Source organism: Lithobates pipiens, unplaced genomic scaffold (assembly GCF_037356315.1).
Source record: "Lithobates pipiens isolate NorthernLeopardFrog02 unplaced genomic scaffold, aLitPip1_a1.2 Scaffold_1, whole genome shotgun sequence".
Lineage (NCBI taxonomy): Eukaryota > Metazoa > Chordata > Amphibia > Anura > Ranidae > Lithobates > Lithobates pipiens.
In genome coordinates this window covers 174,255,077-174,268,544 of record NW_027507685.1, presented here as the reverse complement: position 1 = coordinate 174,268,544, position 13,468 = coordinate 174,255,077, and the positions used below count along the sequence as shown (strand labels likewise).

At 40.6% G+C, this 13,468-nt stretch overlaps 1 protein-coding gene across 1 annotated transcript; it reads right to left on the bottom strand.

The window, feature by feature from the left end:
- Positions 1-493: 493 nt before the first annotated feature.
- On the bottom strand, positions 494-1,764 carry LOC143988640 (olfactory receptor 8U1-like). The gene has a single exon (XM_077488352.1). The coding sequence runs from the start codon at positions 1,762-1,764 to the stop codon at positions 811-813; it is 954 nt and encodes a 317-aa protein (XP_077344478.1). The 3' UTR covers positions 494-810.
- Positions 1,765-13,468: the final 11,704 nt, after the last annotated feature.

Below are 13,468 nucleotides of genomic sequence, written 5' to 3'. Positions count from 1 at the left end.
TACGGCTTCACACCGGGAACCCTAATGTGCATGCGTGAAGCCCCGCTCCTCTCTCCTACTGGTCCGGTGACAGGGAGAGGAGGAGGGAGCCCCACTGTGATGTCACGGGCCTGGGCCTGGACTCCCGGAAGTGGGAACATGATACCTGTCAAAGACAGGTATCTTGTCCCCCCTCCACCCCCCCAAAAGTTGCCTATTGTGGTACCGGAGGGGGAGAGGAGATAAATTAGCAGAAGTTTCACTTTTGGGTGCAAATCCGCTTTAAAGGTCCTTCAATCTATTTTTCATTAAGTCATTCCTTACTGTGTTTTTTTTCTGCCTCCTTGTAATGTCCTCCATAAGCTCCTGAAAAATTCAATTTCCCCTTTACTTCTCTTTGTTCAGAATGAGTAGTGAACCTTAGATGCTGTCATGTGCACTGCTCTATGCACACTGCACATCCCATAATCCATAGTCCATCTAAGGATCAAGCAAGAGAGGTTGTGTCCAACATATAGTCGAGCCTTGGAGAATTAATGTAATCACACTCTAACAGGAAATTGGGTCACAGCAGCAAAAACAAAAGAATTTGGAGATTTTGAGGAGGCTGAGAGCAATAGAAAGTGTTTTTTAAAGTTAAATAGACATTTTTCTTTTTAAACCAGAATTAAGTGTCATTGTCCATAAGCGGCAGAAACTATAAATTGAGATGATCAGCATATGACACCAGAAGGCTGGTTGAGAAGTTGAACCTAATCAGCCACAGCTGTGCCAGGAGTAGAAAAGATTTCCAGGCCATTTTCAGGACATGAGCTCCACTAATGAAGATTTTTAGACACTAATAAAGTTTAAAATGTCCATTTTGATCTTTCCTTTGCTTCTCCTGAGGGCTGCCTTGACTTCTTTATTTTTCAAGCTATAGATCAGTGGATTAAGCATCGGAACTCCAGCTGTATTAAAAAGAGCTAACATTTTTTTGGCATCCAAAGTGCTGCTTAGGTTTGGTGTCAAGTATTGGCTAAATAATGTAGTGTACAGCAGTGTGACAACTGTTAGGTGGGAGGAACATGTGTAGAAAGCCTTTTGTCGGCCAGAACTAGAATGGATCTTCAATATTGCAACTATAATGAAAACATAGGAAACAAATGTGAGAAGGAATGGGGTGAACAACATCGGACCTAAACCTTCTATTAAGAACAGGATTTCCAATAGTCTAGTGTCATTGCAAGAAATCTGCATCAAAGGGACGATATCACAAAAGAAGTGGTTGACTTCAATAGTCGTATAGCAAGAAAAGTTGTATACTACCCCAACTGGGGGAAGGACTCCCAGAAATGCAAACAACCAGCAGAAAGCAGCCAACAGAACACATGTTTTTGGATTCATAATATTGTGATAATGCAAAGGTTTACAGATGGCCACATATCGATCATAACTCATAGCTGTCAGGAGTACCAGTTCAACACACTGCAAGGAGCCAAACATATACATCTGTGCCATGCAGGCAAAAAAGGAGACCACTTTGTAACCAGTGATGAAATTCATGAGGATCTTATGAAGAGTCACTGTAGTACAAGTGATGTCTACTACGGACAAGTTACCCAGGAAGAAATACATGGGCTTGTGGAGCTGGGGGTCCCTGCAAGCAAAAAGGATGGTTAGATTCCCACACAGGGTGATGAAATATATGACAAGAACCACAAGGAAGATGGGAAGTCGAAGATGAGGGTCATCTGATATTCCCTTAATAATGAAATAGTCAATAAATGTTTGATTTACGTACATTTTTCAGGCAAAGGCTTAGAGTCTGAAAATAGAGCACACAATCTTTAATATATAATTCTGTTAGCTTATTCAACTAGTACAATATTGACATTATTTTAAGATGACGTGACCAAAGTTATTCTTTGTCTAGCTCCAGGTCACATTCATTTTGCCTCCAAGAACATGATATAATGTGGGAAATGGTGATATGCCATACAAAGGGTCCTGTTTCCAGGATTGTGCCCTAGAATAGGTTGCCATCAAGGAAACATGACCACTGTCTCAGCTCTAACCCTACTTATATGACTGGTTATCTTTTCCAACAAATACAAGAGGTTTTGCAAGCAACCATGGGTCTGTTTTAGTAGAGTTGAAATGCCCTGGGTTTGGTTCCAGAAGGTTTGGCGATTTCTGAGAAATTCGGATGTTGAACCTGAACCCCACTGAAATAAATAGAAGCCAAACCTGTCGAATTACAAATAACACATTTCTGTGTAAATAGGCAAGTTGTGTTAACAAATAGCATGAAGGTGGGCACTGCCCCGAGAAACATGTACCAATTCAAACATTTTTCTTTTTAATTCCATTTTGCTAGAATCAGTGATTTTATGCCATTTTTTGCTATAGCACATTCTACAGCGAAAACGAGAAAAAAAATGCATAGAGTCCACCCAAAATACATAATGGACCCTTTCAGTCAGGTATGGATTTTAAGGGGGTACTTCACCAAAAAAAATGCATGAGGACCCTTAGGAAATAGATTTTATGGGGGACTCTATGCAAAAATACATTTAAAAAAGTGTAAAGTCCTTTTAAAATCCATGCCAGTCTCCTAATTCAAGCATGCAGTTTGACTGGCCAAGAAAGGGGGAGGGACAAGCGTACAACTCTCCCTTCCTGAACCATACCAGTTCACACACCCTCAGCATGTGGAGGGTGCCTTGCAGTGGCCATATTTAGGCAGTTACAATATATCTATGCTATAACTGCCCCTTTGTTTAAAGGGAGTTGAGATTCCCTGTAATATCAGTGGTTCCTAGGGATGCTGTGACAGCAGGAAGTTGTTACACATAGAGGAGCTAGAAATACCAATTCTTTATTTGATGTATGGCTCCCACCAAACAGGGGGCCAGATGGACTACAATTTGGGTGCTTGCTGACTCATCTCAGTAGTTGTACAATATTTTATCTACTGAATTGCTTAGGGGTGACATACAGCCTTTGCAAACCTCAACATCCATATAGGAGCCTAAAAGATTGAGGTCTATTAGAAGGCAGCATTATGACTGACCAAATGGGCCTCTGTAGAGGGACCAGTCTACAAAAAGAATGTTGCACAGACCTGATGGTTCCGGTGTAGGAATTATACCTCTGGTACTAATAATGTTGGGTCCCTTTCACACTTCTGCTTTTTAAATTCACATTCCAGCTCTATATCTACATATAAACCCATTTGCTGATCTCTTTAGCACTGCTTCTTGTGATTGCATCTCATGCAGTGCCATATTAAATATCATCCTTAATTTAGTTGCAGTTTCCAGCAAGCTCATCTATAATTACAACAAAAGTTAACATATGTAAAATTAAATTTGTGCCTTATATTTGCTACTTAACACATGCTAAGAGGACCATCCTTGTTTAAATTGCAAACAGAAAACATATTCAACTCGTAAAAGCAAAAAAAATAAAAAAAAAATAAAAAAAAGATTTAAAATGCAATGTGTACATTCAGTATATGCAGATGTGCCATCATCTTGTAGTGTGGTCGCCATAAATATGCATATTACTCGCTACTTACCCGTGTCAGCTTTTTGGATACTTTGAAATGAAAGACGTATTGCTTGGCAATGTTACAGAATTACAGTACAATGATGTTTCTATGTGTTGGGAATATAAATTAGCCATTGTACAAAATACACAATAATGCGACACATGCTGTACCTGAAACGTGGCTCAAAAAAAAAATAATAATAATAATATCATATAATTAGATGGTATATGAGTATTGGAAATGATTTTCTTGAGTGGGGGTTTCCTTTAGTTGTGAATTGAGAAATAGGGAGTCGCCTCATGATGTGAAACGAGCCTGTTCTAAAGAAAATGTGTTTTTCCAAGGGGTCCTTTTCTTAAATCAAATATTAGGCCCTATCCTTGGTGAGCAGCTACATAAGATTGTCCAGTTGAATGAAGCTTCTGTTAGATGTGATAGTATTGTATACATAGCCAGTGATGATTAATCCCTCAAGATCTGTAGTTTTCAGTCTCATAGGAACAATTTGATTTGTATTTATGATGTGGAGTGTATTACTGTTGCATACCTTATTTTCATTTCCTATTATTTCTTTGATTATTATTATGAAATGCTATGTACAGTATCTCACAAAATTGAGTACACCCCTCACATTTTTGCAATTTTTTTATTCTATCTTTTCATGTAACAACAGTGAAGTGGCATGGAGTTCACCAGAGCTTCACAGGTTGCCACTGGAGTCCTCTTCCACTCCTCCATGATGAATCATGCAGCTGGTGGATGTTAGAGACCTTGCACTCCTCCACCTTCCATTTTGGGATGCCCCACAGATGTAAGATCCAATGTAGTCCATAAAAGTGTCAATTTTTTACACTTCCTTACGAGTGCCTTGGTGTTGCCATAATGTCGACATTAACTGATATACATATGTTTCAAACTGACTTTATAAAAACACAATTTCTTGTGCTTTGTAAGTGTACTTTGACAACTTGACCCTTCCCCACTTCTTCAAAAAAATGCTGGCTGCTATTGAGGGACAATTGGGTGTTTGGGATCCTGGGCCCCTCACTAGAGATTCATGGCAATTGACCCAGATGCCCACGCTAGTGCCCCCCTGCAAGGCAAGTTAGTGGAGCCCAGTGCCGGAACTTTTTTTGGCATTAGGCTTCAGGACTTGGGGCCTGTTCATACCACAAATCAAATAGGAATGTGTTGTGCACTCCTGTAAGATTCACATGGCTCCTGGGTGCTGTGCAATTTCAGCCCATTATTTGAATAGGCTGAAACTATGCCAGTCCGCACCGAGTTGTGCATGCTCTACATTACAAAATGCACAGCAACCAGATCACATGGTATTTCTGATCAGATGGTATTTCTGATTATAGAATTTGGTGCAGGTAAACACAGCATTTGCGACCTGCGATTACCAAACTACACATTTGCCCAAAAAATCCTTGCACCGGCCTTGGTTACCACCAGAGACAATTTAAGGTGTCTGTACACACTGCCTAATTTTTTTTTATTTTATAGCGTGCAATTACATTACAAACAAACCCAAGGATAAACCAAGGAAAAAAACAAGCTTTACTTACCACCAGCCCACAGACAACCAGATAGCCTGTCTAACAGTATGCGTTAAAAACAGGGGTTTAGTCTGCACTTACATTAACCAACAGTTATTAGTCAGTATGAGGAATTCTGGCAAAGAGCAAAATTTGCCAATTTTGGCAAAAGAGCAATGTTCTTTTAAGTGCATACATGCTAAGTAATACGTAAGTGCAACACTTCCAGGAATTTGATCTCCCTGACAATATCAACACTGAAAAAATAAAAAAACAAAAAGATCTACACACAACTGCATGAGTTAAACTACAATTGTTTATTGCCTAAAAAAGCATAATACATAGAAAAAACACCAATCCCTATGTCCACCTATAATTTTGGCCAGAGGGAAAAAAAAACAAAAAAGAGAAGAGGAGGGTTCTCCCCTACGGTTTACCCCTGCCCAACAACTAAAAACACACAGACTGCGTAAGTGATGTGAATGGAAAAAATCCCCTCAGAAAAGGGGGGGGGGGACACATGTATCACACAGTCTGCAGACCTAATCCCTCCCCTAATATAAAAACACCCCCTTTATATATACATAAAAAACACATAGATCACCCATAGGACCAAGATCATACTATTAACTCCTAATGTGGGGCAGTGTTTTCCTGAGAAAGCGGGTTGTATGTCACTGTCCCACACTGAAATAGGGCACAGCCTGAGATACACTGGATGATGTCCACCCGAGAGACTCCCGGTCGTCAGTCAGTCAAGTAGCTGAATGCATGTATGATACATCCTGCTAATAGTCTTATCCTGATGGGTAGGGTGTAGTTAAAGAAGAGGACATGTATTCAAATACTCCAAGGGCTGTATGCAATGACAAGCTATTTAATTCTCATCAGTACTACTAATTGCCTATTTTATATATTTTATAAATCTGAGACTATTCCCACAGCCTGCAGGTAATTCTCACGATTAATCCTTAGTACTCACATATAGCTTGTATAGTAGCTTGACAGTCACTGATTTATACAACTTTTCTCAAGATTAGATTGAAGTCCATCTGTCAGTGTTTGGCCAATCTTCTCCAATTGCCAGACAAAATTATAGTAATCCTTGGTATTTCAATATACATATGTGTATGTAATATTGGCTACTACTCTCCTCAGATTGAAAAAGAAACAAAGCAAAACACTGTGCAGCAATCTCAGAGTATTATAAGATATGAAACAATGTTCATAAATATTTAAGTAAGAATGGAACAGTCCTTACAGATACATTTAATGTAACCACAAACAGGGTTCCTGCAGCCTGTAGGTAATCTCTTAGTATGGGTTACTCACGGATCTGGTGATTCTACAGAGATCGTTCAAACCTTGAGTCAGGATCGATCTTTATATGTATATCCAATTGATTCGATGTTCAGAAAAGCTGTTCCTTTTCCGTTGGTTGTTTCCTTGTTTTCCCTTCTGTTAGCACAGTGTATTGGAAATAGAGGGAGGGCATTTTTAGTTCTGCTGCTGGAGTTTTTATGTAGTCAATGTTCACAATGTCCTATCACCAATCTTCTCTTCCCAAATCCTTTGGGGAATGATAGGGAGTCAGACAGGAGATAGTTGCAAAATAATCATTCAGCCAGAAGTTTTTCTTCAGGCTTGTGCATCATAGCTAAGCTCACTAGGTCCTTATTGTCACTAGGGTTGAGCTACGGTAGGTAGAGAGACAGGGGTGCTCATCCCAGCTTAGAGTTTACATGTTTCGTTCCAAGGGGTCGGAACTTCTTCAGAACTAAGGGAATAGTCAGCCATCACCCAAACCACAAATCACTCCCAATTATCTACGATGAATACCAGGTGTTATTAACCCATTTGTTACTTCACACCAGGTGTGGAATTACTATAAAGTTTCAAGCTTAAAAACATACAGTGGTGTGCTGCCCTGCACTAAACAAAACATCACCAAGTGACAATTTTTGTCTGCATCTAAATGCTGCGAGGGAATATTACTAATATAGGATATTCTAACTGGATTATTCAATAGAGCTTTTATATTGTATTATATTCTCATATGTGCTCAATGCTAATGGAACCCTTGGCTATAAGCCAATGTCAATCCCTAATCGCTATTCTCTACATAGTCCTAAATAAACCCATACAATAATCAGTTCATGCATGGGCTATCCACATTCCAATTAAAGATCCAAATCCCATCTGAGATTGCCTGCGCTCAGACGATCCCACAGGCACATGCGCATCATATCACATTGGCATCCCATTCAATGTGCCCGACATCCGATTAGGCATGTCAGGCTCGTCAGATATAGATCATACACACTAAGACTATTTCCAAGTCTATTGAAACATGTGCAAATCTATTTTAAGTGGGCAGAACTGTTTTAAACCCTGAGTTTATAAAATCCATCAGTTTCATCTGATACAGGCAACTCCTTGATTAAATCTGAATCCACCATTGTGTATCCTGCTCTGTTCAGATGGCAAATACTTGTCATTAAACTCAGTTATTGGGAGGAAACCAAGCAATGTTTATGCACAAAACAAACAACTTGTGATAATAGTCAATCCTATACACACATCAACAATTCCCCATTTCAGTCATAGAGGGATTCCTATTATTTTTGTTAGATGCCCATAAGCGAGTAACCCGGATTCACAGAATAGTGTGCACTCCAACATAATGTACAAAGAGAGTATAAAAGTAAGTAAGAAAAGTGTATATATGAAAGAACACGTATCTACATAAGGGATAGACATGCACATAGCGCATCTATAGAAAACATTGCAGGGACATGTCGCTAATTAACCCCCTAGGGGCCAAGGAGTTCCTATCTCTGTCCCCATATTAAATATCATCCTTAAAGCAATAATTTAGTTGCAGTTTCCAGCAAGCATCTTTAATTACAACAAAAGTTAACACATATAAAATTGTCAAATTACGTTTGTGCATTATAAATAAAAAAAGATTTAAAATGCAATGCAACACCAGAAAAATACTTGAAAATTAGCTTTTGAAAGAAAACAAAAATGCATGTATGAATCTGCCCATAAATATATACCCCATTCTTTAACTATTTACCAACCCATTGACTGATTTTTTTGCACTTACTAGTCCATGGCCCTGTAACTTTTAGTTATACCTGTGTACATATGTGCAACAGTGCCATCCCCTTGTAGTGTGGTCGGCATAAATATGCATATTACTCGCTACTTACCAGTGTCAGCTTTTTGGATGCTTTGAAATGAAAGACGTATTGCTTGGCAATGTTTTTTGCACAGAATTATAGTACAATGATGTTGCTATGTGTTGGGAATATAAACTAGCCCTTGTACAAAATACACAATAATGCAACACATGCTGTACCTAAAACCTAGCTCAAAAAAAAAAAAATCATATAATTAGATGGTATATGAGTATTGGAAACATTTTTCTTGAGTGGGGGATTCCTTTAATGTGAATTGAGAAATATTGAGTCGCCTCATGAAGTGAAACGAGCCTGTTCTAAAGAAAATGTGGTTTTCCAAGGGGTTCTTTTCTTAAATCAAATATGAGGCCCTATCCTTGGTGAGCAGCTACATAAGATTGTCCTGTTGAATGAAGCTTCTGGTAGATGGGATAGTATTGTATATATAGCCTGCAGTGATAATTAATCCCTCGAGATCTGCAGTTTTCAGTCTCATAGGAACAATTTGATTTGTATTTATGATGTGGAGTGTGTTACTGTTGCATACCTTATTTTCGTTTCCATTTATTTCTTTGATTATTGATTATTATTTGATTATTATTGTATCTCACAAAAGTGAGTACACCCCTCACATTTTTGTAAATATTTTATTATATCTTTTCATGTGACAACAAGAAAATGACACTTTGCTACAATGCAAAGTAGTGAGTGTACAGCTTGTATAACAGTGTAAATTTGCTGTCCCCTGAAAATAACTCAACATACAGCCATTAATGTCTAAACCGCTGGCAACAAAAGTGAGTACACCCCTAAGTGAAAATGTCCAAATTGGGCCCAAGGTGTCAATAATTTGTGCGGCCACCAATATTTTCCAGTGCTACCTTAACCATCTTGGGCATGGAGTTCACCAGAGCTTCACAGGTTGCCACTCCTCCATGACGGCATCACAGACCTGATGGATGTTAAAGACCTTGCACTCCTCAACCTTCCGTTTGAGGATTCCCCACAGATGTAAGGTCCAATGTAGTCCATAAAAAGTGTAAATTTTTTTGCACTTCCTTACGAGTGCCTTGGTGTTGCCATAATGTTGACAATAACCGATATACGTATACGCATACGTATACGTAAACTGACTTTTTAGGACAGACTTTCTTGTGCTTTGTGTACTTTGACAACTTGACCCTTCCTCACGCCTTCAAAAAAATGCTGGCTGCTATTGAGGGACAATTGGGTGTTTGGGATCCTGGGCCCCTCACTAGAGATTCAGGGCAATTGCCCCAGGTGCTTACTCCAGTGCGCCCCTGCCAGGCAAGTTAGTGGAACCCATTGGCGGAACTTTTTTTTGGCACTTGGCTTCAGGACTTGGGGCCCGCTCATTCCACAAATCAAATAGGATTGGGCTGTGTGCTCCTATGAGATTCACATGCCTCCTGGGTGCTGTGCGATTTCGGCCCTTTATTTGAATTGGCTGAAACTATGTCAGTCTGCACAGAGTTGTGCATGCTCTACTTTACAAAATGCACAGCAACCAGATCACATGGTATTTCTGATTATACAATTTGGTGCAGGCAAAAATTGCATTTGCGACCTGCGACCACCAAACTGCACATTCGCCCGTGTAGACAAAAGATCCTTGCACCAGCCTTGGTTACCACCAGAGACAATTTAAGGTGTCTGTACACACTAGCTAATTTTTTAATTTTATAGTGTGCAACTACATTAAACAACAGTTATTAGTCAGTTTCAAGAATTCTAGCAAAGCGCAAATGCAATGTTCTGTTAAGTGCTTACATGCTAAGTAATATGTAAGTGAAACAATTACAGGAATTTGATCCCCCTGACAATGCCTTCATCTAGTTTTTTTCTCCAGAAGGATGGCACCATCTTTGTGCAGGCATTTTCCAGGGTCAACAGTATCCATTTGCCCGACTGAAATGCTAGGTCAGATATGACAAAATCATGTAATTCCTATGGTCTGTGCAGTTTTTGGATATGTTCAATCCGTGATACAGATCAATTCCCTGCTATAGCCTCTCACTTCACGACTTGTTACAAATTTACAATGTATTTGCTCTGGAGGAGAGGAGACTGAAGTAATACTTCCTCATGCCTGCAGCAGACGGATGACATTATTTCAGCCTAGGCAAATTCATTCAACTGGAACTCAATGCCTGCTTTTTCATAAAAATAACAATATTTTTGTTATGCATTGTGACATGTCAGGAATATATTGATGCAGACTTGTAAAGTTACTGAAAGGTACACCATAAAATGAAACTCCAGCTAATTGTTTTATTAGCGTTGGACAAAACAGGCAAGGGTTAGATACTCTCTTTTCATTGCTGTCTGTGGCCCTGTTTATTCACACTTTCTGTCCTGTTGACCATACAGGAAGTGAGATTAAATCTCTTCAACACAGAAACAACAATAAATACCTAAAGGAGGGAGAGATGAGGGCGCTCTGACGAGGCTGGGTATCCGATCCCTAGTAGCAGTGTAGAGATGGCACTGAAGACAGCACTTTTTAGAGAAGAAACAACTCTGGAGGGTCATAAAGGAAGGAGAAAGACGCCTCTAAGTTCAATGGTTAAAAGATTTATTACAGGCACAATGAAAATAAAAACACTTACAAGATAGTCATAGGCATATAATGATTTGTCCTCATGCAGATCGCTGTAATCCTCGCCTGTCTGGGGGGAGAGAGAGATCTTTCCTGCAGCTATCAGAGTCCCTGGTGACCTGGATTGGTGAGAAGGTAAAGATACGATGAGGCGGCCCATGTTCTGGAACCAAGCTGGAACTCACACGGCCGATCAGGCGAAGGTTGTGGGCGGTAACACGTTTCAGAGCATGCACAACTCCTTCATCAGACCTACATCCATGCTTGCTCGATGAGCCTATGAGACGTGAGGGGGAGAGGTAGACGAGAGGGAGGAGTTGGTGTTTGCTGATAGGCTGCAGGAAAAGAGGGGCGGAGGGCAGACCTGTTGATGGATGTTGGTTTCATAAAGGGCCACATGTCCAGTCACATGACTCTGGCCCTTTATAAAATCAACATCCATCAACAGGTCTGCTCTGCCCCTCTTTTCCCCCCAGTGTAGGTCTGACGAAGGAGTTGTGCATGCTCCGAAATGCGTTACCGCCCACCACCTTCACCTGATATCACAAGCATTCCAGCTTGGTTCCAGAACCTGGGCTGCCATATTGCGCTTCACCTCCTCGGCAATCCATGTCACCAGGGACTCTGACAGTTGCAGGAAGGCTCTCTCTCTACCCCAGACAGACGAAGATTACAGCGATCCTCATTAGGACAAATCATTATATGCCTAAAATTTCAAGTCCTGAGCCACTAGCCAGGCCTTAGGAGTTACTCGCCACCAGTTGCCCCACAAAACCCCTCCCCTGTTCTGTCCCTAAGTTCGCCCCTAAACATGCCCTCGTAAACTATCTAATGAAATTACACTGTGTTTTATGCCGAATTAAGTTCCAAAAAAAATATTAAAGACAACTTTAACAATATTAACATAAAGCATATCAGTGCCCACTAATGCAGCCTCATCAGTGCTCATTAGTGCAGCCTCACTGTGCCCATGAATGCAGCCTCACTGTGCCCATGGATGGAGCCTCACTGTGCCCATGAATGCAGCCTCACTGTGCCCATTAAATTCAGCCTCACTGTGCCCATTAAATTCAGCCTCAGTGTGCCCATGAGTGCAGCCTCACTGTGCCCGTGAAGGCAGCCTCACTGTGCCCAATAAATACAGCCTCACTGTGCCCATGAATGCAGCCTCACTGTGCCCAGGAATGCAGCCTCACTGTGCCCAGGAATGCAGCCTCACTGTGCCCATTAAATGCAGCCTCATTGTACCCATTAAATGCAGCCTCACTGTGCCCATTAAATTCAGCCTCACTGTGCCCATGAATGCAGCCTCAGCCCATCAATGCAGCCTCACTGTGCCCCATCAAATGCATTTTTACTGTGCCGATCATCATCACCATTGCCTGGATGATGGATTACACACAGCAGGCATAACCTGATGTGTGTCACAGAGCTGGGCTTGTGTTTGGTGGTGCTGTAACAAGATCCCGCCCCCTAGACCAGCTTGTGTAATAGGCGGGAAGACTGATTCAATCGGTGTTCCATCTACTATCACACGAGCCAGTCTAGGGGGGCTGGGACCGGATAACATAAGAAATCACTTATATACAAGCAATGTGACAAAGTGAAGCAAGCTAATAGATCTCAAAAAGCAATACATCATGCTTAAATCTAAAGAAATTCAAGAACAGATGGGAAACAAAGTAATTGTCATGTATCAGTCTGGAAAGGGTTACAAAGAAATTTCTAAGGCTTTGGGAGTCCAGCACACCACTGAGATAGCCATTATCCACAAATGGAGAAAACTTGGAACAATGAGAATCCTTCCCAGGACAGGCCGGCCTACCAAAATTACTCCAAGAGCACAACGACTCATCCAGGAGGTCATAAAAGAACCCAGAACAACATCTAAAGAACTGCAGGCCTCATTTGCCATAGTTAAGGTCAGTATTCATAATTCAACAATAAGAAAAAGGCTAGGCAAAAATGGCATCCATGGTAGAGTTCCAAGGCGAAGGCAACTGCTGAACAAAAAGAACGCAAAGGCTCTTCTCATATTTGCCAAAAAAAATCTTGATTAATCCCAAGACTTTTAGGTAAATATTCTGTAGACTGATGAGACAGAAGTTGAACTTTTTGGAAGGTGTGCATCCCATCATATCTGGCATAAAATCAATATAGCATTTCATAAAAAGAACATCATACCAACATTCAAACATGGTGGTGGTAGATGGCCTGGGGCTGCTTTGCAGCTTCAGTACCTGGACGACTTGCCATAATTGATGGAACCATGAATTTTTAACTCTACCAGAAAATCCTGAATGAGAATGCCAGGCTATCAATTCATGACCTCTAGCTCAAGCGCACTTGGGTTATGCAGCAGGACAACACCAGCAAGTCCACCTCTGAATGGCTCAAAAAAACAAGATTAAGGTTTTGGAGTGGTCTAGTCAAAATTTGGACCTAAATCTGATTGAGATGCTGTGGCATGACTTTAAACAGTCCATTCATGCTCACAAACCCTCCAATGTGGCAAAATTAAAACAATTCTGAAAAGAAGAATGGGCCACAATTCCTCCACAGTGATGTGAAAGATGCATTGCTAGTTATCACAAAAGCTTGATTG